The 27,382-nt window shown below is 44.4% G+C and overlaps 1 protein-coding gene across 1 annotated transcript in view; it reads left to right on the top strand.

Moving 5' to 3' along the window:
* Positions 1-26,946, top strand: part of LOC106747477 (cell adhesion molecule 1-like) — a 114,383-nt gene extending 87,437 nt beyond the window's left edge. The window contains exons 5-6 of the mRNA XM_014625037.1: positions 7,524-7,764; positions 25,661-26,946. Of these exons, the coding sequence (XP_014480523.1) occupies positions 7,524-7,764; positions 25,661-25,830 (411 nt within the window). The 3' untranslated portion in view covers positions 25,831-26,946. The remainder of the gene's footprint in view (positions 1-7,523; positions 7,765-25,660) is intronic.
* Positions 26,947-27,382: the final 436 nt, after the last annotated feature.

Here is a 27,382-nt window from a genome sequence, read left to right as displayed (position 1 = left end):
CCCCCTCGTTCCATTACGTCTACCACTCACTCGAGGCTTCTCTTTCTCGCCGTATACAGTGTCTTGCCGAGAGCAAACACACACGTACACAGGCAGCGCTGTTGGGGGATTCGCGCGAAAGAATCGACACGTATGGCGCGAAGCCGGCGGTAAATCTGCAGCGCGACGCCGTATGCGAGTTGATCAATTACCGTGTAATTAAGGAAAGAATGGCTGCGAGTTGCGTCGCGCGAAGTTTAATAGTGTAATTGTCGCGCAGCGACCCCGTAGCCCCCCTTCGTTCTTCTATCGCCCCATAAGAGATACGTGTCTACCCGGTACTTCCGAACGATAAACCGGCGGTATAGAGACAGTTGTCGGAAGAAAGGCGAAGGGGCGAAATTTTACAACTTCGCTCCCTCTTTTTAGAGCTCGGGAATATCGGGATATACAGTGGTGAGCATTTACGTTTCGCACTTGGGGCTCGATACCTACCTACATTTTATCGTCACGACTCGATACATTGAAATTTAATAAAGGATGAACTATATATCTAGTTGGCGTTGTCACTTTGGAATACGGTGGCGATTATATTCCGTGCACGTTCGCACGGGGACGGCACGATTGTCAATAAACTAAGTTCGTGGATGGAATTTTGTTTCTAGATTATTAATTTACACAGTGCTCGCCGCGCGGCGTCAATTAAAGTAACGTAAAAACATCGGTAGTTTTATGTTTTGTCAATGGAATTGTTTCAACGACACGTAACACGAGAGATATGTGTGATCTCTTACCGTGTAATAATTATGAAATATACTATAATCTATATTAATTTGATGGAAGAGCATTTCTCTGACAATTAGTTTATATCATGTAATATGTTATTGAACAGATCGTGTATAAACCAAGAGAAATATAAATATATTTTACGCTATAACTATATACGTTAAAATCATACACGTTATTTTCGACAAAAAGAGAGAGAGAAAGAGAGAGAGAGAGAGAGAAAATTGTTCTTTTTTTATCCTGCCCGCTGTGCAACATTAATTTACGAAAATTAGAATGTCACGTTACGACATACCTGAATTTCACTGTCGCTTTATAACGATTGCGCGGGCGCGTGCGCAAATTATCATTTTAACCTTCCGATATTGCAAACACACTACGTATAGACACGTGTATGCCTTTTGTATTTTGCGCTTAATGACGTTCGGACTGAGGCATATTTTTCCAATTTCCGCGCGTTTCCGATATATGTTTCACGATAGCATATGTAAAATTTCATAAATAATTTCTCGCATAAAATATCTCGCATTGCCCCGCATCACCGGGGCACGCATATTTTCGTCATTGGTCAAATTGTCGCTAATAAATACGGGAATCGAGCTCGCTTTATTGCTATTCGCATAGTATGCGCGTTTGCTGTAAGAACGCGCGGAATTTCGAATCATGTGAGATTTTCGTGCAAATATCCAGAAATTCGCGAGCTCCCGATACGATACAATAGCGAAAGCATTACCTGTAAAACGCTAACATCACGTCTATATTCAGTTACGACGCGTCTCACCGCGGCAATACGCGTTTACCGGCGTCGTTAAACGATCACCTGGAGCAACGACGAGACGCAAATGAGATACACGTGTGTTATACCTCGTGTGATTAACTATAAAGGCGCGACGGAACCTCTTCCCCCCCCCCCTAAGCTCCGTCTTCGTTCCATAAAGTAGATAAATCTCGAGGAACCTTGGAGTGGAAACGCTCCGTACGCTAGTAGTAATCTGTAGTGCCCTCCTGTCGAGTGCAGTGTCAGACGAGCTACGATCGCGCAAAAGAGTACTAAGAGAAACAAAAAAAAAGGAGAAGAAGAAGAAAAAGAAAAGAAGAAAAACTAGGCAAGAGGAGAAACAGGCGGAGAGGATTAAGTGTACAGTTACTCATCCGTATCTCTGCGATCGTTGAGCGTTCTATGTATCGATCGGCGCGAACTTTCATCCTTGACGCCTCGATTAAATGTTTTAAGCGTACGGCGGCGTCTCGCTGTCTCTCTTTTTCCCTCTCCCTCTCTCTAGGCCGCATCCTCCTGAATTATCTCGAGGCCGGGGCATTAACCGCGTTAACAAGTTATGCCGTTGCGTACTTTTATTCGCGGTACTTTATGGGCGCGCAAGACTCGCCGTAGTTTTGTAATTTAATTCAGTTTTAATCGCATGGACTGAATTGCCGAAAGACTCCCCGGGCGCGTTTACGAAAACAAGCTCAATATTTGCGCGCTAACCTGCGCTTCCACATCGAAATGTAGAGAAATAAAATAAAATAAAAACCGCACGATACAACATTGCAGGCTCTTATCTTGACGAGCGGATCCATCGCTTTCGTAGAAAATACCGCCGGTTTAAATAACCGGGGTGCGCGAGAGGCGCGATATTTTCCACTGAATATTCGTTTTCAGAGGCCGGCGCGCTTTGTTTTCGAACGTGCAGATTTATGCCGTCCTTTGACACTTTTCATTCCGACGATTGAAACGGCGTAACTCACTTTCGGCCGGTGTGGAACTGGGAAAACGTCAGCACGGCGCGGACTCGGCACGGCGACGCAGCGATTTAACGGAATAATTTAGTTGATTTAACGAAACCCGCGAAATAACGATTTATTTGCATACCAGGCATCCCGTGACCCTTCAACCGTACGCGAATGTATCTGAACGAATCTTGCTAAATTTGATTCCTGCTGTATCGCATAGGAATTTCAACGAAGCCCGTTCGAAGGCACGTGATTATACTTTCAATCCCTGCGACAGGTCGAAACGCTGAAACGTATGTGCAGTGTAAGAGATTAATGAGGTTCGTCAATAATTAAGTAATCCTTCCTCAATGGTTTTCTATTTAGCATAATATTCTCAGCAATATTTCTATATCCCCTTTCCCCTTCCATGTGAATATTTCGTGTGTGTGGTTTGCGTTCGTGAAGTAATTTACATTTAATTATCGATCTCGTGATATCACAATTTTTATACAAGCAACATTTTCAGCACCGTAATTGATTATATTATCGATAATAACGTTTTGGACTCTACGGATATTTTGCGGTGGAATAATACTAAACGTAATAAACGATTGTTTCGGAAAAATTATGTTAACAAATGATTAAAAGGCGTCACATTTCCGTTTTGTACGGACAATAATTATTTAACATTTTAAACAATGTTATTACTTTTCATTTACCGAGAATCGTATTGTCACGCTCGACGGTTTCCTCGTCAATTGTATTTTAAATACCCCTTTTTTCATGATGAAAACGACAAAAAGAATTTCGCCTATGTGCCTTCGACGCGATAGTACATAAAAACTATGTCAATTTGCAGCCATGCTTTAATGGAAATGTTTAGGAATTTTTTAATATTAATATCGACGCGATATCGGGAAAAGAATTGGTTATTAAACCAGTTCCGTCCTATAGCCTATAGTCTAAAATTACAAATGAGCAGCGGGGCGGCGATTTTAAATAGACGCTCGCGGAACGCCGCGTGAAATTGAATCGCTCGGTTTTCGGAATAAAACGAATCGGAGTAAGCAGTGAGCGAGCGCGTTTGGACGAGCGTAAGTGAAAATTCGCATTTCCGACGGCGAGAGGAACAATAGTTCCAGCCCGGTGAAAGCATCCCGGCCGAAAGTGCACAAGGGTCGTCGTTTCTCCCCTCTATTTTCGGTTTCTACCCTCCCGTGGCTCGTGACACGTGTGTCACCGCTCACTCTCCTTGGGCGTAGCTATACCGCTATTGTTGACGACTTCCTCCGTGGCTGTCCTAACGGGACATTTTTCCCCCATCGTGGCGGCACTCTTCGCTGATGACTCCCCGCGTGCAATCACTGACCCCCGTTATTCGGTGATCTATAAGTGCCTGCGTGCTGCTTTTCCTTTTCCCGTTCGTTTCGCGTTAACGTCGCACGTCAACGTCGCGTCTCGGCGAGACAAATTTCCAAGCGTCAATTATATCACATAGTTCGCCGTATCTTGATAGCATCGATTTTTTTGTTCTTTCCGCTTTTCATCATCGAAAAAGTTATCAATCTACAGCGAGCAAAATCAATTATTTCGAAAGCCTCGAAGATCCGTATACGCAAAAGTTAGTTCCTCGTGAATGCACCATCGTACCTCGTCTCATATAGCGTTTATAATCGGATTCATTTACCGATAACAACTCTCGACGATCTCTCGCCCAGAGACGAAGACGTCGCCACGTTTCTCGCAACTTTGCGAGACACCGACCGAAAACAATTTCGCATTAATGCTGAAAATACCGTCGGAGCGTAGTATTAATTCGAGAAGGAGCCGTGTGAGATGTCAGACGGAGAAAATTAAACCGATAGAGGTAGAGAAATTAGAGAGCCCAAGATAAGGCAGAAAGGGGAATCTCCTTTTCGCCGGGAATTTCGTTCCAGACGTGTCCATTTGGAAAACTCAGACTTATCAAGTAACGATCCCCACGTAATGCAGAAACCGTGCGCCGAGTTAGAAAATCGTTCCCATCGATTGACCACCTGCCCGCACTGCTCTGCGCCCTGCCTCCCGCGCCTCCTTACGTAGCACGGTTATATAACCGTGCACATACATTTGTCCACGTGGGTGGGTGTATAAGTATACGCTTGATCCGCTGCCAAGAAAACTCTACCTCGGTCCCACTCCTATCTCAAATCAAGTTTTCGCTCATATTTTCCCGCCGCCAATATTTCCGCCTTGCTTCCCGCGCTCCACCGGAAAGCTTTGCTCCGGCATATGAAACATCCGCGAATATTCCGGGCAAATAATCCTTGGTCACACGGCACGCGCGTTCTCGTAAATCCGAGACCGAACGTAATTTTCGGACTTTTACTGCGTTTTCCGCGCGCCTGATTTCCATTTTGAAAGTTTCCCAGCAAGTTACGCGATAAATTATACAGTAAATATTGCGCGACTGCGCTAACAAAAAACGGAGCGGCGAGGTGATTTACGCTTCGCACGATAAAGCGGGACTTTACTTTCGGCTTTGACGTTTTCGGATTTAAATGTACGTAAAGCCCTTTTCGTCCGAAATTCTCGCAGCGAGTACCTCGATATTCTTCGTAACCGTGTCGCGATCTGCACCCTCCGCCCGTCCCTTTTTAACTATACGATAATCCCGCTCTCCTTCTCTCTCCCTCTCTCTCTCTCTCCCACCCTCTCTCTCTTCGTACATAATCATGTGAACGCAGTTACGATGCACGCTGTCAGATTAATTCCGTCGGCATACGCTTCTAGACGTAGGGACAAACGTAGTAGTAGCTTCGCGGAACGCTGGATCCGCAAGACCGCCGCGCGGAAAATGTATGCGCCGCGAGCGGAGAATATTACATTGGCAGAGACAATAGCGCGAGGGTGCGATCTAAGCGCCGAAACTCTATAGCGTCATCAGCGTGCCAATCAATCTCTCTTCACTTCGAGGGTGTGAGGAAGGGGGAGAGAGAGAGAGAGAGAGAAAGAGAGGAAGAGAGAGAACGCCTAAAGACGGCTGGTAACATCATCAGAACCCACTTTCGATCGTATGTATGAAGAATGTATGTAATGCACTTTAGACCGGGGGCTTATATGCAGACACGTACGCCGCGTACGCGGTGAGAACTCCGCGCCGGCACTCTCGCGTTACGGACGGACGGGAGGAAAAGAAGGTGCGAGAGAAGATGGCATCCGTGATGGCATCAGCTTTATGCTTTATGCTTTATGGATGTAGCCTGTATCCGTACGTGACACTGTACGCCCACCGACATGATGTATGTCCTTGTTTGTTCTACAAATGATAACGTCGCCTTTGGAGTTCCACGGGTTTTCTTGTTCCCGTGATGTAGCGGACGATCGAAGACAAATTCGTTTCTTCTCGGCTATATATATTCTTCGCGGGAGTAGTTTCGGTCGTACATAAAATAAGCCCCCCCTCCTCCTTCTCCTTTGCGCTCATGTGTATTTATTACGAAAGCCGTACGACACACATTTATACTTTCGCCGCGATGTCTATGTACGGTTGTTCGGGAAAAATTCACGCGCGTCTTAAGTTAACAAATGGCGCGATGAGCGACACTCAGTGCGACACTCAGCACGACGCGCCGCGAATCTTAACCCTTCGCTCCTTGGATTTTTTACGATGAGCATGTATCGCAGATTCGCTCGTAAATATTGTCAAAATAAATGAAGAGAATTCGTCTGTCAACGTCGTTTATCGCGACTGTCAACTGAGCAGGCATACGCAGTAGAATATCAGAACTCTCAAAGGCAATCAGATTGGCGTATTTGAAGTACTTAAAGCATTTAAATCGTTCGAACTGTGGGCAAAAAATAGTTAATCTTTTATTACCTATCCATCTACCACCTTCTTGGCGTTTGTTAAACTTTTTTCCTTTTTCTCTCTTTTGAGATCCTCTCTCTCTCTCTCTCTCTCTCTCTCTCTCTCTCTCTTTCGCTTGAGATTTATATCTTTTGATATTTATATCTTTAAATTCGTACCATGGTTTGTTGCGTCTCGAGTCTGCAAAAACGTATTTAAAATATGAGAGACGATATAATATGTCAGAAGATAAAATCCCGATATATAATTTGGGAGGAATGAATCTTGATTCAAAACTAAGTTTTATAATCGGTGGAAATTTTTTAGTGCATGTANAGAGAGAGAGAGAGAGAGAGAGAGAGAGAGAGAGAGAGAGAGAGAGAGAGAATCGAGTTACTGCAGCTAAACTCGATGTGCATTCACATTCGTTCTTGGAAAGTAATAACACTGAGCGAGTTGTTCCTCAACCCATCTCACCCCAACCCGCGTATTTTTTTCACTTTATTCTCAGTACAGAGACAAAGGGTGCAACTGCGATAGACGGGTGAGACAAAAGACAAGCTTCATCTACATTAAGAGCAACATAACCACCATGATATCCTTAGCAAGCAGCAACAATAATCCCCTTTGTGAAATATGATAGCAAATGTGAAAGGTATTTCGATACTCGCACGATTCCACAGAATAAACGATGAGAGAGAGGGTGAGAAAAGTCTTTATTATTAAAGACTGACTATTAATTATTTAACATTAAATGTTCCCAATCCCATCGACTTTTTTAAGGAATGATAATGGATTACGAACGGATCTCGAAGTGAATTTGCCAAATCCATTGCGAGATTTATTCGCACACTGTTTGCGAAATAAATACGTGCACAAAAGAAAAAGTGCTAGATTCAAGTAAAAAATTACTTCAATATTCTTTAATAGATTTTTACTCGGATCGAAGAATATTTATTTAATCCAAGTAAAATATTCTTCGAGTAAATTATCCAAGTAAAATATTTACTCGATCCGAATAAAAATTTGCTAAAAGGTATTGGAATAATTATTTATTTTAATATAGTACTTTTTTCTATGTAGATTATATTTTACGACAGATTCCGTCGCTAAGACATGTTGACAGTGTTTGTGTAACATTTCGACAATAAAGAAGGAAATATTTAGAACATGCAGGTTCAAACCTCACGCTGTTTCTACTGCTTTCTTTTAGATCGAAGACAACAATCCGCACTTTATCGTGTCGTATCACAAAACTTCTCACCCGGACGACATGAAGTCTACAAAATCGCAGATAGAGTTTCGAGTGACGAAAGATATGTTCCGCAATGGACGCTTACGTCTACGCTGCACTGCCACCATCTCCGACGTTTATAGGAAATCCGCGGACATCGAGATCACTGAGGACGTGCCGCGTATCGCGTCCATCACCTTCGAGTCGCCATACGATCCTCGTAAGTACCCATTCAACACACCACGTCATTTCCCGCGTCGTCTTATCAACTACGGGGCTTTCGTTTCCAGTCTCATGGAAAAACAACACCTACATTTAGCAGAGAAAATAGCTCAGCGAGCACTTAAATGATCCTAATCGGGGCTACCAAAAATTAAAAAAAAAACTTCAGCCACAGACAATAATCGTTTACTTCTCTTTCTCTGCTGAACGTAGCCGATGTATCTTTTCTCGAGCGTTCAAATATTTCACGATTAAAAGCGCAAATAATCGGCAATCAGCGAGCTCTTAGCAGACACGCGAGACTTGCGTGCGTATCGCCGCGCTAATCGACGTCTTCGAGAAGAAAGACGAAGTCGAGCGGCGAACGGAAAGAGCGTCGTGACGGTGGTGGCGGCGACACTTTTCGAGTCACATAACACCGCTTGTCATGACACCAAATCGATGCAACATTGAGATAGTAACACGATCAACCATCACCGTCGGTAGAAAACTAGCGTGAAACTGGAACGTACATTAGTTCGACGTATCTATCGCGACTGGTGCTCGTCAAGCGCGCTTACAAGTTACGCGCGGCGCTATCGAGAACCGAACGAAGTTTGTCGATCAAGCTAAATGGGACGGCACGGGCGGGCACATAAATACTCTTTCTATACGCAAGTAACGCAACGTCGAGCCAAACTGAGGCGATCGACCGAATCGCAGCTGTGCAAACTTTATCTCCTGACTACAGGGAATTCAATTGTTTATCAAACGATGGAAAAGCGACCACTAAATAAAAACTATAATTAATACTTTAGCTGCCGGACTGATTTTTCACGATCTTTCGTTCACGCCGCGTGACGCTCACATGCGTCTCAACGTTATCAAGACTAACAGTTTTATTTATAATATATACGTTATAATATTTGTAAGACTGCAAAAATCATTATTAGCGAGGAAAATATATGACGCTCAAGATCTATAAAATATAAACATAATTGTTTAGAGAAATTTTTGTGTACTTACGCAATTTATGTCAAAGAAAGGAAAAAAGCTTTTCCTTACTTTTAATATTGTTAATATTTAATATTAAACTATTATATATATTATACATAACTCAGAGTATGTGAAAAGTGTCATTTTTAATTGCGAATATCTCAGCTTCCGAATGGTCGAATTATCTCCTAATTACGCCCATAATTAGATCACATTTAAATCTACATATAGTGCAAGTTTTTCAACGAATTCTTGAAAAACTCATTGGATGTTACAACTATTTTAAATAGGAAACCCGAGAAAGCAAATTTCCCGAAAGAAGAGGGGAGTGAGACAACCTCACAGTTCCGGTCGTACGATTTGATTTTTGTCATTTCGAACTTAGCGCAGAGGCGCGCTCATTTTGCCTCTTCTTTTCTCCCGGCCAACAAGATCATCCTGCACCGTAGTTGTTTTTCTTTTTCTGGGAATCTCACGATGGTTTCACGATGGCTTCATGACGCAGTTATTGCAACGAACGAATCGCGAAGAACACGTTTGATCGCGACGAGTGACTCGATACGCACACGATACGCGCGTTAAACGCTTGCTCGCGACCATCTTTGTGAAATACAACGTACGATTTCCTCGTGGTTGTGTACTATAGTCCTCCGGGCGAACGCCCAATCTCGATGGTCGCGTGCAACTCCTTGTGACATAGGGGATGCAGCGATTTTCGGAGGGTATATTTCCGGAAAAGCGAGCGTAATAAGGCTAACGGCAACAATAACATTTACGGCTCCGTGCGACCCTATGGATGTGTCGAACCACGTGCAATCTCTCATGTGAATCACGCCGCCCGGTGACATTTATGCGCCTCTTCGCAGTCGTATCGCAGTCACGGCTCGAGCCAAGGAGCCGAACCAAGGGACCGATGATTGTTCCAGCTGAAAAAGCATAGCCGTTATCCAGTTACGGAGAATGGCATCGCATTCGTCATTCCGATCGAATCGTCTCCCCTGCGCGATTTGCCGCTCGCCAATTTAAGGGGACGCCGAAGCCGATGACGAACTTGAAGTCAAAGTTGATAACGTGAAAGCAAAATGTTATATCACATGAACTTCGACACGATTACGCTACTTTTTTTTGCATTTCTTGTACAGGGCATCGATCACACAACTTTTCTCTAAGGCGGAAACGTGAGAAGTGAACGTTTCCAAATGCTTCTAAATTAGAAAATTTTTCACGCTAGGGAATAGAATTCATGATTCTTCGGGGGGTCGATTGCGAATCTTTTCTTCTAGTATAAAATGTGAACGCGATGAATATACGTTATTCTATTTTCTCACACCTAACGAAAAATCGAATCAAAATGTATACAAATTTTTCTGCAGATTTTCCAAATCTTTTTAAACCTCCGATTTTAACTGAAAAGGTATAAAAATATTCTTTGAAACTATCCTGATTGAAACATTGACACATTTCGTACGTACAAGCTGCAGAATTCCCGTATTAAGTAAATATTTACGCTAACTGACAGCTGGAGATGTTAATTGTGAAACTTTTAATCATTTTCGTCGTACATCAAGCAAAGCTTCAATTCATATTCGCGCGTACCTCCGTTTAAAGGTATTTATAATTCTGCGGAGCCAATACGACGTGAACTTTACTAAACGAAGTCAGTATTTCGCTGGCGAACTTCCCAAGCATAGCATCCTCTTGACGCGCGTCTCATTTCATCGCCCCCGTGTTGCGCACGCGTTCGTGGTTTGCGAGGGCGAGTTCTCCGCTTTCTTCCTGTCAGAGGCAGAAAGGCAAGCTGCGAAAATATCGTTCGTCGCGAGTGCACGCGTGTCGGCAATCCTCGCGATAATACGCAATAAAACGATGGATCGGACGCAGAGAGCGACGTTCCGAAAACCTTCGGAGAGCCTCGAAGTCCGCGAAACGCGGACGACTTCTTATCCAGCAGCTTTCTCGATTATCAAGCGTTACCCGTGGCGCGCTCGTTGCGCCAGGCGATTATCAATCATATTTAAAGAGCGTTGAAAAAGTAGCGTGACAACGCTAAGAAGTTGTAGGGCTTTGCCGGCGCGCTTTCCGCTACCCGCCCCACGCCGGGACAGATTTACTTTAAGGCTGATAAAGCTGCACTATTTTTCTAAAGATTTTTAAATTACCGGACGGTTTATAAATAGAGGATTACGCGCCGGCACGGTAGCGTCGTGTTACGGATATCATATTTCCTCCCCGCACAAGGCCGCAAAACTTTCTGAAGATCCCCCGGCCAAACCATTAATCAATGACGGGAGGTAAGGCCGAGTTACCAAGTTATTTGATTGACACCATAAAGATCGTTAATAGCAAGAGTGCCATCGTATCAAACGCGAGTGGCGTACACATTTATCACAATGTCGGTAACAGCAATTTGCACTGACACACGCATGCATACACACACGCACACACACACACACACACACATATGCACACAATAGCGATATACTCTCCCGCGCGCGATCACGTAATTTAACGATGATTAAACTGCGCCTCATTACAAGAGGTAACAAAATGTAATTGAAATCGCTTGTTAGCTGATATCGATTGTGCTGTCAACGCCTATTTATCCGCATAACGGACGAGACTTCGCGGAACGATTTTTACGTAAAATATTCAAGAGCGTTTGAGCATTAATTAAAACTCCGGCAGAAGCGAGATATCTAGGCATCAGCGTGCGCTCGCTCGTTCGCTCCCTTGCTCGTCCCCGCGAGGACATCCGTTCCAGCCCGGAGTATATTAAATAATAAAATCAAGACAACGCGCGAAAACGATTATGAAACGCGGGATTATTCCCGCGGGATATAGAGCCACGCGCGCGCGCGCGCCCGTAGCAGGGACCAGCTATTTCTCTCGTCTCTCTGAAATTGTCGGTTCACTTAGATACTGCCCTCCTCCGAAGCCTCCGGCGCTATTAATCAATGAGGAATTCAGTAATTAACGATCCGGTTTTATTAACGTGCCACGAGAGTTCCATCGCGCATGGACGTGTTCCCAGAGAGTGAGCGGACGAGCGATATCTATGCGAATACTTCGGACTATCACGGGGCGAGTCCGTATTTGTTTCATCTATATGTACACAATTTTACGATCCGCCGCATACTCGAGGATAAATAACATCGAGAATCAGCGAGCGTACACGAGAGATAACGACGATTGCTACCTACCCGCCGAGAGAGCGAAACGCTTTACGATTACGCACGGTGTAAAAAATGAAGCGGGCGCGATGTGAAGTTATACGGCGGGGTAAGGACGGAGAGAATACACACCTGAAAGTCACTCACTGCCGGATATAAGATTTATCTCTCGCGGGGGCTATTAAATAAATTTACGTCGATATCCCGGCGTCTCTCCCGGGAAAATCGGCCGTCGCTGGTCGCTGGTAAATTCAATCCGCGGCGGGCGCGCGCATTCGTCGGACGCTAATCGAAGATCGATCCGGCGAAATCGGGTCGAAACTTCCCGTCGTCGCCGTCGTCTCGAATACTCCGCGACAGGGGCAGAGAGAGAGAGAGAGAGAGAAGGGGGAAGGAGAAGGTGTAGAAAAAATCCACCTTGAAAGCATGGGGGAGCTCGCGGAGGGCGAGTCGTTTACGAGCAACCGGATAGTTCCTCCGGGAAGCGACGAGGCCTGGGCAGCGTTTTCGCGGAGTGAATGATCCGCGTTTACGATTTATGTCATTACGATTACAAGGGATTTCACGGTCGAAGTCGCTCGAGTCGTCGCGATATCCGCGCGCGGAAGGGAAGCGCGATAAAACTGCAACGCCGCGTGAACCTCCTTCTCTCTCTCTCTCTCTCTCTCTCTCGACTAGATCGGCGGGGATTTCGCCGGCGTCGATGACGTCGGTGCCTACTCCCGGTCGCCGATACCATTACTTCGCAGTAAAAGGAACGTAAACGTGACGTCGGGACTAGCGAGAGCCTGGGTCTCTAACGCCCTCGCACGGTTTTCGTCACCCTTCGCGCGATATTCGCGTCGCGAAACGCCCCCTATTTTATAACATCGCGCCGCGACGCCAACGTCGCGCCTCGAAATGAGCCAAAACCTACTAAAATCTCGCGCTCTCGAATCTTAATATCGTCACCGAGACGATGATACCAACGCGCGCGACTCCGCCGGCTCGCCAAGGAAGATTATCCCGAGACAGCGAAAAGACTTATCGCGGCGTAATTCCGACGGTAATATCGCGTTTAATGCGAATTATTAAAGCTCTCGATCGCCGACGACACGGCTTCTCTACCTTAAACTGCTCGTGCCGATCGAGTGATATATTTCCCATAAAGTTTCCAGTGCTCATTTAGTTATACCGTTCGGCTGAATGTAAACGTCTCTGATGAATTCGAGCGAATTTATTTCAGATAAATGTAAAAGATACATGCTTCGTTTTCGCTTCATACATTGCGATTAACCTCGTACAAGCAATGCTCGTAAAAATATGCCACAGGGTTTTGTTACTTTTCCTAATGTAAAAGTAATTTTTATTTGTCAAATCGGAACTTGCAGTCTTCTTATGTCGAAACTGTTGATTACAAATTAATGAAAACAGTTATTTTGTCTTGTTGGTATTAAAAAATTCACTAAAAAGTGAATTTGGCTGGATCTACCCGACAATAGTCAACGAAACGCGTTTTAGTTTGAAAAACGCGTTTTAGTTGAAAGAAACAAAATTAATTCTCATGAATCACGTTGATTCTTAAAACTAGAAATTCTATTTCCTTCAATCAAAATGCACTTGGCTACCCATTTTAGATAGATGCAACCTCAATTTTTAATGCGATATGCGAAAACTTCACTCAATTCAACTTACCACAATTTGTCTGATGTACTTTATACTCTCAGCCAAAACTGTATATCGCAAATCGGAAATGCGTTAGTACGGTGCAAGTATACTCGCTCGAGTCTCGAGTACGTACAAGTGGTCTCGTATCCGAGTTCGAAGTAGTTGCTGTTGACGCTGTTCGGCCGTGAAGATACGAGTAAATATAACAGAAATTGTGTGCGACGGGATGTATCTTCTTGAATTATTTATACAGAAGCTACAAAATACCGAGTATTACAAAAAGGAGGGGGCCCTCGTTTATTACGAAGGCGCGAGTAAAATCTTGCGGGGGGGAGGATATTGAAAATTTATCGCGCGCTAGCGGTGATATCGCGTTTCATAAACGAAACGAAAAATTTTCAATCGAAATCTCGAGGTTCCCGATGTTCAAAGCACATCTGCCAGCCATCCCGTAATCGAATCTTATTGTTGACGACAGATTGCAAATTACGGCGGGTTCACTCGACAAGAACGAATATGCGCAGAAATACGCGGACGGAAGAAAGAAAAAAGTTATTTTTTGCAAACGTATGTAGATTTATAAATCGCGCGGTGATTCGATGCGATTGAATAATTCTAAAATAGAAAAGCAGTCGCGCGAGCCGAGGACCCGAATAAAAGAAGAATATCACCGGAGCGATCATAATTCATAAATCGTAGTGAGTTTCGAGTCGAGCCGAGTCGAGCAATCGCACATATCCGTTGTTCCTTTTTTCCCGATGAATTTGCATATCCGGTTGCGCTGGCGGCTCACGAAAATTTGCATGGCCGGCTGCGCAGCCAGGCAATGGAATTGGTATGGCAGTCTATAATCCGCATTGAGATCGACCGTCTGCTCAACCCGAAAATCAAGCGGTCTACCCTCTGCGATCGATACCGATAATAACGTGCACGCGGTATGACAATATGGTGAGGCCAGAAGATTAGAAATTCCATCGTAGCCGGTCAAGGGAAACCGATCGCGCATATACGAGGGAAAGAGCTTTCAATGGTATCAATTTGGGACTCGAGATAAATCAAACGACCGAACGTTAAAACGAGCGAATCGATCCGCGCTTTCGCTTGTATCGTTAGCCGTCGCCGACGGAATCTCCCCTTCGCTACACAAATAACAATGGGTCTCGCTCGAAGTCTCGTTTAATATTCCAGAAAACGTCGTTTCGCCCGGAGAAAGTCAAATGAGGATTCTCGATCCGAAAGGGTTACAGCGCCGCGCCGGGGATGAAGCTAATATTCCACATCTTCCGCTACGGGGAAATGTCGATATATAAATAAGCGAGTAGATTAGAAATTCCGCCGTATCCATGTCCAATCATTTCCATGAAAGCGAAGCTCCGTCAGGCGGTCGTTAATATTCATCTCCGGCTGCCGGCGCCCTTTAAATTCGTCCTGTCCTCAGAATTGGAAAGGAATCGCAGCTCGATACGTCTCCGGTAAGAAGACAGCCTGCGCGCTCTTCCTTTTTTTCTCCTTCTCACGGGAGGAAGAGAGAGAGAGAGAGAGAGAGTTCTCGTCTTTCTCCTGCGAGAAATCGGCTCGCCTTCGCCCCTCGACGACCGACCCTCCGCCGCCCACCCCATTGGCAGGATATACGTCTCGCATTATCGATGCGAGGCGAGTTCGCAGCCGCGCTCTCTCGAAGGTATCCCGGAATAGTAAGAAGTAAGCACCCGGGCGTGCGCGCGAATGTCGAAGTCTGCAAAGTGAGGAAAGGAGGACCACGAAGAAGTGGCGGAAGAGCGCGAAGCGAAAGTTGGACGCCGGAGGAAGGAAAAGCATTACAGGCGGAGGCGAGGCGAGAGATGCGTGGGGGAGTCCTCACGCGCGCGCGAAGAGATTCGCTTCGATTAGTAAGTTGGCGAACGCAAGCTCCCAGGCCGAACCGGATCCCGCTCCTTGGACATTCATGAGAAATCTTTCTTATTTCGGTCGTTACGTATGCGGTGCCCCGTGCGAATAGCGAGATATGCTGTAGCCGTATATCTAGGGATCTTAGTAAAACACCGAAGGTAGCGTGAGAATTGCATCCTCTCCGTCGTATTTTTGCTAGGCGTCATCTTGCTTGTACTTCGACTCCGTGATATTGATACGCATCGACGAAGGTAATAATAATAATAATAATAATAATAATGACGATAAAGGGACAACGGCGTGTCGAAGTGCCTTTATTAATAGACATTAATAACGGCACTCTCCTGTGCGAAAATTGCTCGCAACAGCGAATTGCTGACCCGGGACGAGGGGTCCGTGTACGTGGCAGAGAAACGCGAAAATATATCCTTGTCATTAGAGCCCGGCGAAATGCGCGTTAATACGAAACGCTTCGATGAGCATCATTGTTGCCCAATTTGCTAACTCGCACGGAAGAAAACAGACAAGGCGAAAGCCCGGCCCCACACCCTCGCTCGTTAACCCAACGAGTTTCTGCAGGCACGTCCTCGTATTGTTGGTCTTTCTGTTAATTTGCACAGAGGAGACAACTGCGCGCGAGGCGGATCTGCCGGGAATCTTCTCCACGCGATGAATTATGGTAAATTTATGTCGGAATAATTGATACGAATTTGCGTCGCGACGACGACGACGGCGTAATAATCTGTGAAAGTCGCGCGTCGATATCTCTCGTTCTCAGCACACGTCGCGCGCAGCCTCGCGTCTTATTTGGAAATGTGCAGATGATGTCGAGTCGAAAAACTGTTCTATGATGTTTTAAATGCACACGCATGTATAGGCATACACACTCGATGCACATACACATACACGCGTACACAGACACAACACACACGTGTATAAACACTGTTTATAACAGCGTTACCAATATTGATCAATAAATACTGCATACTTAATTATCAACGATAATCATATTAGCGATGAATTCGTTAACGTTTATCAATTATGTATGGTGTTAATATGCATTACGACTCATAATTATTTATACAATATAATATAAATATTACGCCGACTGATCTCGCGCTTACTGGAAAACATAAAACGTGTTAATGGCGAATTTTGCAGTAACTCTTCGCAACGCGTTATTTTATCAATCGCCCGCGTACCTCCTTCGAATTGGGAAGCAATTATACTTTTTGATTTCGCTCAAATTCACCAAGAACGAGTATCGTACTTGCTTTCCACGAGGACGAAAGTTCGTTATCGTATCGGGCTCGCTGTTTCAATCAGTGGGATTCTTTTCTCTTCGCATAAGCGTTTCATTTCCATGCAAATAATAGTGTCCGTCGCCCTCGTGCGTACTCCCGGTTCTTTGTCTTGTCTCGCTATTCAGGTTCAGGTGCAAATTCGCGATGGTCTAATTCTATCGGCTACAAATTGCCCCGAACCGATGAGTAAGGTTATGCAGCCCGCATATAATATTCATATACGTCTATTACGCCACTCTTCGTCTGCGAATTTTTTGAACAATTTGACGTACATCATTCTTCAACGAATACTCGATTGAACTCTATCTTCCTTCACGATCCATCAAATCCCGTTTGAAACGTTCGTAAAAATGTTCTTCGCAATAAACCATCGAATTAAAACATTGTCGAAATAAAGCCCGAAAACGTTCGAAACCAAACAAAAACGGAAGATAAGATTTATATGTTAAGGTTTTATATATATATTAAGGTAGATATATTAAGGTAGATTTATATGTTAAGGTTTTATATATATATTAAGGTAGATACTTTTTTCGCATTATATCGAAAAAAATGTATATTCGCACGTGTCACCCGCTATATATATATATATATATATATACATATATATATATATATATATATTTCATCGTATCCCTGTTAAATGATATATCTTGAAAAAAAGTTACGTAATCCGTGAAAATTTGACGAACCGGTGCGATGTATCATCGTCAAAAGAACGAGGAAAAGAGAGCGCGCTGCGTAAACCATACAGAAAATTCGATAAACCACGTAGAGATGCGTGACGAAATCCGCATGTCCTGACAATCAGGACGAAACGATTTCAAGTATCCCGCGGATTGGCAATTTGATTGAACGTGGAAATGAGTTATCAGAAATGGAAATCAAATTTCGAAACAGGAAACGGTAGATGCGCTCCAAAATCGACTGGCAAGTTCGTCGCGCACACGCGCGACGCAATATATCCTACTTTATCTGCTAACACGATCATCCTTCTCGACAGTCGCGTGTTGCCGGCGCTAACTAGATCGTATTCCTGACGAAGTAGCTTATTTGCTCGCTTTCATTATTCTTCATTGTATGAAAGTCCTTCGTTATTCCGCTTTGCGGCGGGATGCATCGCGATATCTTTCGTATTTTTCACAATTACAATTATTAAAAGAAAGAAAAAAAAGTGCGTATTACCTTCATTTTCACACGTAAATCTTGATAGCGCAATAATTGATATGAAAAGTTGAAATAATAAAGATAACGTTTCGCACCGGACGAAAAAAAAATAATAAAAAAAAATAGAGCGTTAACGAGAACACCACACAGGATGCGCGCGAGCGCGGCGTATCAGCAAAAATATCATAATTTCGACGCATTTCGCAAACGAGAAAACTCATTCGATCTGGTAACGAGTAATTAATATACAGTCGCGTGATTGCCGCGGAATTAATAATGGAACAAAAATAAAGAAAAAAAGAATACACATCCGCTGTATGAAATCGCGCTCGTCCGCTTCGTCCGGCACGGTCAACGGTAATACATCCATTCCCGGGGAAAAACTTGTTTCGCGTCGGAAAGCAATTACGCTTGGCCGCTATCGAAATTGTTATAAAGAGAACTATCGACGAATGACATTGATGGACACGAGCCGACCTCGTNCCCCCCCCCCGTCACTTGTTTTGCCCGTGTCACGCCCCCGTTGGATGGTCGCAACCCCTTTTACTTGATGCCCGCGCTTCGATTCAACCCTGTTTACCCTGGGCGATTCATCGGCGTGTACATTGTCATCTGTTATACATGGCGTCGAATACGTTATGACAGAGGGATGCGGGGTGTTGCCGTCGTCATCATCGTCGTCGTCGCCCGACCCCTCGCCGGCCCACCTTTAATCGAGAGGAAGCGGCCGCCGCGCACGGGGTTGCGGGGTGTCCGCGGCGACCGGGGAAATTTCAGGTTTCCGAGGGCCGACGTTTCCGAGTCGATGCAAGCCGACAAATAATTGGTCATCGGCCAAACGCCGACTCTACGCGCGGTACTTGAACGTCATCGCGAGCCCAGGTTAGGAGACGGGAACGCGACGACGAATTTCGCCCGTGATTTCCGCAGCGAAGCCGCGCGCTCGCGCCACGACGTGACACGCGGCAGACACGAACGACGATGGACGGACACGTAATTCGCGCGACGTCGCGTCCAAGAGGTAATAGTCGACGGTACAATAGTCAGCGGTAGCTCGCGCACTACTACTACTACTACTACTGGCTTCACTACAATCACCGGCTTTCGGGCTTCGTCGTTGTTACACGGGGATCCGGGTCAACGGTCGTGACCGCCGATTTCCTCGTCATCCTCGACAGTGACGTTGCGCCCGATGATATTCCTTCGAAGCGCTCGCGATATATTACGCGGTAGTTTCGGCGAAGAAGCGACCAGTTTACGAGGGGCGATCGCATCCGCACGAGATTACGACGATCGCGGTTCTTGTCAACACGTTGTCCGCTACGTCGATTTCCGTTGATTGCAGCGTCGGATAATAACTAGTTACTCGGTCAAAAGTCAAGTTAAAATATGTGTAACTTTTAATTTAGTTCGATTAATTTTAAATTAGTTAAATTTGTACTCCAAACCGGTTAATTTAAAGCGCATTAATTTTAACTCATTTTAACTTGTTTATATAAGTTAAAATAAATCATCAATATTGTGGAATTATTGCGGGCTGCATACAATATAAAATAAGTAAAATCAGAAATAATTTCAGCAGAATTTTTAGTCTCTTTCAGCGCTAGTGTTCTTTTCTTATATCCTGTGCATAAAACAGACCGGTATTTTCTTATAATAAATTACCTTTTCTTTATTTAGCATAAATTTAGTCTACGATTGAAAAATTAATTATGCAAAAAAGCATACATATATATAATTGTATACAATTTTGCATAATTAACTTTTAACTTTAATGAATTGATTTAATATCAACTTTTAATAAAATTAGTTTCAGTTTGCATAACTTTTAACTTAAGTTAATTTTCAAGGTCATCAATTTTTAACTTTTTTAATTTGGTTAAATATAAAAATTAACTTAGCCAATCCTGATTGATCGTATAAAAACTGAACTGATGATCGAGTTATTAAAGATACGGTGAAGAAATGTAAAAACAAGAAAATATGTGTATCTTTTATCTCGTTTTGTGTTGGCCCTTTATTGACCACACAACTTTCAAAATGCAGTTAATTATATATCTTTTATGTAACTTAATGGGACACACGATAGTGTTTTCAATCAATACGTTAGATACTACGATTGTGTCACTTCAAAGTTGCCTTCTTACTGTCTTTCATAATCCCGAAAACTTATTTTTCAACATGGTTGCGATGCGATATATATTTCTCGGATGAACGGTGTATGATTTTAGTTCCTTATTCGAAGAGATCGTTAAACGATGGGTAAATTTACCTTTAACGTGGCGGAGAATATAATCGAATAATTGAATTCACCTATCCACATCGAGACGCTCATATCGCGAGTTAGGATCCCACGGACTATTTAATTCACCATTATAATGCAATTATTGTTAAATGGGACATTGGCTTGCAGTTTAATTGGGTTAAATAGGCTGAGTACACACAGGCACAATTTACCGCGAGCTAAGTGAGCCTCAACAAAGGCAGGCCATCGAATCGAGTGCTTCGGAGCCTCGTTTGATGGGAGAGGGTGCGAACGTGTCGTTAACAAAGTGAATTTTCAAACGAGCAAGCATTATTTCGAAGTTAAGCCGATGAGCGGTTTTATCGAACGTGCGGATCGGCAAAACAAATACCAGTTCGACGCGTATGATATCGTATACATTCGCGCTTATTATATATTATGCACTATACACAACCGATTGCGTCGATGCTATTGGGAGGCGCGCTCCGCGAGCGGCCATATTTATTAATATTTAAGGGACCCGTCTTTTTCACACGCTTAGGCTTTAACAGTGCGGCCCGGTCGCTTTATTTCGCGAGAGAACCCTGGGAAAATCGGGGAATCGTGTGCTACGGGATCTCTTTGTAAGGGCGAACGTATGAAACGCGCGGGTGCGCGTCAGACGAAAAGACAGAAATTGCAATCTCCTATTCGACATCGCGAACGAGGATAATTTCCCGCGATGCGTTTGCGCGCGCGTAACGTTATTCGCTCGATATTAAAAGTCCGGCTTCTGACTGCCGTGGCCATTTAGTAACTACTCTGTAATTATTCCGAAGAGCGGCTTTTTCTACGGCCGCGTAAACCCGAGCGTTGTCCTGCCCGAGCCGTTCAGCGGCGTAATCGATATTTCACGCGCCTCGCAAATAATTGCGACATAGCTCGGCTATTGCTCCTGCCGGACTCGTAAAAACTCTATTTCGCAGGCATGGACGTCGCGGCGACATTATCCTGTATTTCAGAACGCGGAAAGGTAATATCCGTTCGCGCTCGGTATAAAAATGATGTGTGCGAGAACTTACGCCTCTCGAGGGTATATGCCGTTCTTAAAAATTGACGCTTTTACCGCGCACGGCGAAATCGATAGGCTGCCGCTATGAAACTTCTTTATCCCGCTCTCAAGTATAACGTTAACCTGTTTTAATATTGATAAACAAAAGTTGCGACATATCGCAGAAGACCGTCTCTCGGGTGAGAAAGTCGAGGAAAAAGGCGGGACGAATATACACTTCGTAAAGACAGCGGCGTTGGATCTTTCTGTTTTATCTTTAAAGAATGTAGAGGTTTCCCCGATTTCCACAATCTCCAAATCGCGCGGGAACGTCTGTTTTCTTTTATCTTATATAAAATACATTGTGTGTGTGTGTGTCGTGGATTGAATTATGTCTCCGGAGTAAGAATTATTTGGAAATTCGGGGAATCCGCGCTTTCGAAAAATCACCGGGATTCTTTTTGACTTATCATACGTTTCCCCGAGACGTATTAGCGCTAGCTACGCGAAACAGGGGACCCGGTGACGTGCGGCGAGAGCACGGGGAAAATACGAGTTGCGATGCACGTGCAACGAAGAGTCGTAAACCGTCAGCCGTAAAGCCGAGGCATTTTCGAACACGTCGCGCGCGCTGGAATCAGATCCTTCTCGCGAGAAACTTTTCGCCCACACTTATGTATGCCGGCGAGTTTTCATCGAAGGAAGCCGCAAATCCATCGCCCGCGAATTAAGACCGGATCCGATGGTCATAAATTACACACGAAAACGCGTATAAAAGGGGGAAATAAATTTGCAAAAGCTCGAATTTGGAATTATGAAATTTTGCAGTTTTTTTTTATTTCCCGGCTTCTCGTTACGTCGATCTCGTGAATCTTTCAGTCTCAATAAATTAACGAAGGGAAACTTTTCCAATACTTCGCAGATTTCCTGTGAGGAAATGCAAGCGTGCGTTTCATTACGAATTCATTTGCGATAATGAGGCAAAGATACCAAATGATATCTAATTGGATTAAGAAGCGATAACGTGCGCGAGCGCATCTCAACGTCATTTGCAGAAGCAGGAAAAAGGTTGACATCAAGTGGGATCTTACGAGCTCTTGTTGAACGTAATAACGAAATATAATAAATACCATGTTGTTACCAACTCTGGCAAGCCTCCAGGCTGTTGCCGACATGAACCGTCGTCGAAGGCTATAAAAGGGATAAGCTCGGGGGAAGCCGAGGGTCTCGTCGAAATAAAATTTCATGTTGTATTCGGGACGGGGGAGAGACGACCTAATAACAATTCAACGCGATGATAGATTCTCATATTGAAATAATAACAGTGACACGTTCAAATCGAGCGTGTACGTCGTTTTTAAAATGAATGCGGAAACTTGGAGCGACTAATGACGCGCCGAAGATACAACTCCCCGCCAAGTTTTTCATGTTATTTTAAATCTTTCCCAGCAGTGAAGTTGTATGCGCTTTTACAACTGCCGTTGAGTCTCTTCTCAGGAATATTCCCTCGTTTGCGACGTGACAAATATAAGTAAATCGACACACACACACACACACACACACACGCGCGCAAACCACACGCACTCCAGCTAAACGTACATACATATATTTAAGTCGACGCGTATTAATCTCGCAAGTGCCATTTTTCGCCTTCCCATAACCAGAAGTGCCGCTGTCTCCAACGGGGTTTATTAATCCGATGAGCCATGAGTGTAGAAATACGCTCAGCTGAATGTCGGTAGATTTATCACGCCACCGCCGCCGCCGGACGGACGAAGACGAATGTCCCGTAACAATTAATGACTGTAACTCCTCCACAATAACGAGAGAATTCGCGCGAAAAGAAATATTGTTGATTCGATTCGTTGTCCGAGAGCCGCGATATATCGCGCGCGATCATTAATAAAACGAGTTCAATTTAAATCGGCCGGTGAAATCGCTACGATCGAAAAGTCCCTCGAAAAGTCCGTCAAATGCGCGTGCGATAATATTGACTCCGATCTTAAATCCGATTTAAGAAATGTAGTTTCAATCGTGACAAGCCGATCTCAAGATGCCTCTATACCCGAGTCGAAATTCTGATTCTGTGTTAAACTTTTAATTCTACAATACAGTAAGAACTAAGATAGCAAAGTATAGGTTCAATTTTAATTCTAATAATATAATTTACTTCTATTTTAATCGTTATAATGTTTTAAATTTCTGTTTTCGTTGTTTTTGCGTCAAAATAATTGATGAAAGTAGCATAAAGTCTGTTAAGATAAGTTGATAAATGTCAGTATCATCAAAGCAGGTTTTTATTAGTCTATAAGTCACCACAAGCGTAAGTTATTCTTAAAAGCGTCAAAATAGTATGAAAATTTCGACTCGGGTATGTGCCTGTTGTGTATCGAATGTGGAAACAGATAAACACGAAAAGTATAACGAAAAATATCAGGTAACTGTGTTGTTTGCTCTACATTTCTACGCGGTTCTACGCGGTAAACTCCGCACAACACAAGGTTTGACATGCCCAGTTACACGCTGCTGTTAACAATCTAAATTCTAACCTCTAATAACGGTGTTTCCTTCATGATTAGTACAGTGTTGTTGAATTGTTTTGTACTGCTCGCGAGAACGAGCGCGCGCATACACACGCGTACACGTTCTCGTTTAATTGGATTCGTAACAGGTCAAACGTGAGAACTTTAAATTGCGAGATTATCTTTGAAATCCGCGGTCGTTGACTTAAATCCTATCAAAAGAAAAAAAATCCCTCTCATTTCCATTATAATGCGAGTAATTCTTTCGCCGCTTGAATTGATTAACAAAGTCTGCTTAAAGTCGACCTTAAGTGATGCGTAAAGCCGATTAGAGCGCAACATCAGAAACTTGTTAATCTCGTTTGAAAATTGTAGATAGTGGCAAGAGCGTAAAGCTGAATTATGATCCGCGAAGAAAGAGAGAGAGAGAGAGAGAAAGAGAGGGCGAAGTTACAACGGCCATAACTACAGTCCGCGCTCGTTTTACAGACTTCACAAGCGCAACCGTTCAAATTATTTCCTCGTTCTAGGGAAATTACTATCGTGCACTTTTTGCTCGGGTTCTTTGCATCTTCCTGCCGACGTTATCCGACGGCGACCGGCACGGCCCTTCCGGTAATTTGCTTTTTCCCTCCCGGTTTGCTTGGCTCCTTTCTACACAGTACTGCCCGCTACTCTTCTTCTTTCTTGAAAATTTAATCGCGGAGCCGCGACGTCGCCTTTAATGCGATTCTTCGCCGCGTTCCTTCTTTTACCTCGCCCCCGTTTTACCGAAGTTTTATTTCATGCCGCCGACATCCGCCGACGCGAGACTTTCTAAAAGAACCATCGCGCGCCCCCGTTGCGGTTAATAACGGCAACCTTTTTCAGAGGAGACACTCGCTCAGATCTCATAGTAGAAAAAACACCGGTGTTTCGGAATTATAGCGACGGTTAATATCGCCGGGCGGCACTGAAAAGCCGGAATAAATCGGTTTTCGATATTAACGAACGCCATTCCGGGGATTGGTTAGCGGAATTAAATACGTCCTCTGGTTTGGAACGGAATCACGTTCTAAATTTTGCAACCGTAAGCCAGATCCCGGGAACCAATTTCGACTCTTACATTCAATTTCGTCTTACTTCAACTCTCCGTTCAAATACGTTAACGTTTTAAGGATGCCGACGACGGCGAACGGAGCCACCCAATCCAACCGACCGTGAAATTACGAGATATTGCGAGATTTTGAATTGTGATTTTTGCGAGACGAAGAGTCCCGCCTTGCCTTTCGCAGTACACGGCGAAGGTCTCTTTACTCCGCGATAAATCGTTTTCTGTGAAACGCGTCACGAGCAAATACTCGTCATTAACATCCATTGGTAGATTGAGAGGAGGGGATATTAATTATCTTTCGACGGATAATTCTTCTCGGAGAGACTCTGATCAAGCGATTTAAAGAGAAAAATCGAAGATACACGTAAATATACATTTTCACACGACGTACACGACTCGAGTCGTCTCCGATCCGTGTTTTAATCCACGATCAATCGCAAAATCAACACCTCGAATTACCGCCCGGCCGTTCCGCGTCGAATCAAACTACCGCTCGACCGGCGCCGTTCGAGTACATAGGGTCGTAATTGCGAGGGAAACTTCTCAAAAGATGCTTAAGTTCGACGCAACTTTCTTAGGCTCGTTCCTCAAATTTACATTTTCCACGGTAGCGACGGACTTTGCAGTCTGCGACGGCTTTTACCGATGCAGGTGCCACCCACGGCCGGGTATAATTAAACTTGTCGCGCGGGGAGCCTTCGGAACATCGTATCTATTACTCGAGAACGGAGGAGCACTCGCTGAGTACTTCGCCGTGATCTACGTCGACACGTTCCATAAAATTTCATTACCCAAGCCGGCGGCGGCGGTTATCGCGGTTCGTTAACATGCGACTACTTTCTGTTGAGCAGGAGCGAACGGATGCGCCGGACAGAATTGGCCCTGGAATGGTAATCGCGGCGCGGCGATAATAATGGCTACCGTGGCGGCCACCCTGTTCCTGATGATGACATCGCTGATGATGACGGTACCCCCGATAACGAATGTACTGGCGAGGAGCGAGCCGGCGGGTAGCAGGTAGCTCGCGGGCAACCTCCATGAAGATGTCCACTGCCACTGTCTGATCCGATTACATCGTCCATGTAAAACCTAGTAGTCTAGGGCTTCCAGTTATGTATGTTACTATGTATAGAATAGATAGTCGATTGACGAATGATTTTTATTCGAGGGGAAAAATGGTATGAGAAAAGGTCGAGGGGAGATCGGCGAGACACTAGCGGATCGACGCGGAGAGTAAGCGCGAGTACTCGCGCGCGGTTACTTTTCAAACATGTTGTCTTTTCATGTAAATTGTTGATCGAGATTAAAAGAAGGACAGAAAGAGAGGGGAACCGAGGCGAAGCGGAGCCAGAGAGCGATCGTCTCGTCCGCGTTTCGAGAAGATAAGACGGGAATGATGGATGCTTAACCCCGAAGAGCGAGCGCGCGGGGTGACACACGTGGGTGACACGCGTCAACCTGCCCTCCCACCTGCCCTCTTCTTGTTCTTCTTGTTCTTCTTCATCTTTGATATCTCGCTCTGACGGTGAAATTTGCGATTTCGGCACAATCCCCCGCGAACTAACGTCGCGCTGTCATGTTCGACGAACGACAGTACGCGCGCGAGGAATTCCCGATGAAAAAAAAGAAAAGCAAAGTTTCACGAGCATCGTCTCGTTTCGACGGGGCTGCGAGACGGCGCACGTGGTGCGCCCATGCGCCCGCTCGTGTTCCTTCTCGAGACGCGACCGAAGAAAAGTTCGAGGCGAAGAGGTGAACGCGATATTGTTATATGCCGAGGGGTCAGCTTCGTAAGTGATCGGGGTTAAAGGCTGGCAGATGTTTCGGTAGAGAAGGACCGGAAAGGAGACGATGATGGGAGTTTGACTTCCGTTAACACATTGATTTGAATCCGCCGGCGGCGCGTCGGATGCTATAAACCGCGATACTTACTAGTGATCGGAGTGTTCATCGAGTGTGAAATATAGATTATACAGGGGTAACTATATGATAACTGATATAATAACGTTAGCGCAGTGACGAGCGGCGTTCTGCTCAATATTCGCTCCTTTTATGATGTCAAACGGAAAACGCATCACGATAGGTACCGAATTTGTAATCTGTACAAATTATAATAAACTATGATACACGAACTGTATACGTACGATGTGTCTTCTCTTTTGGTTTCGTCGGCTCACACCCCGCCGCCCGCACCGAGCGTCAATAAAGGGTTTAAACATTTACCAGGTCAAAACACAATAATCTTCCTAATCAATTTTTCATTAATTTGATTAACTAATTATTTCCATTTTGTCCAGATATGATGTGACACGATATGCTATAATATAACGCGATATGACGCAAAATTTCAAAATGATAAATTAGTCGAATAATCGACAGTGTCGTAATGCAATACGCGTATCAAAGTGCGATGCGAACGATTAAAAGTGAATTTCCGGCCTGGCAAGAATGTTAAAGCTTTATTGAAGCCGGCGTACGTACATATCCGTCGCGTCGCAATTTTAGTATGTTCTCTCAGATTTGTATAATCGAATCCTCCTGCCGAAAGATGAAATTAATCCGAAAATTCGAGG

Source organism: Dinoponera quadriceps, unplaced genomic scaffold (assembly GCF_001313825.1).
Source record: "Dinoponera quadriceps isolate SergipeBrazil2010 unplaced genomic scaffold, ASM131382v1 scaffold1750, whole genome shotgun sequence".
Taxonomy (NCBI): Eukaryota; Metazoa; Arthropoda; class Insecta; order Hymenoptera; family Formicidae; genus Dinoponera; species Dinoponera quadriceps.
This window is presented reverse-complemented; position numbering and strand designations above follow the sequence as displayed.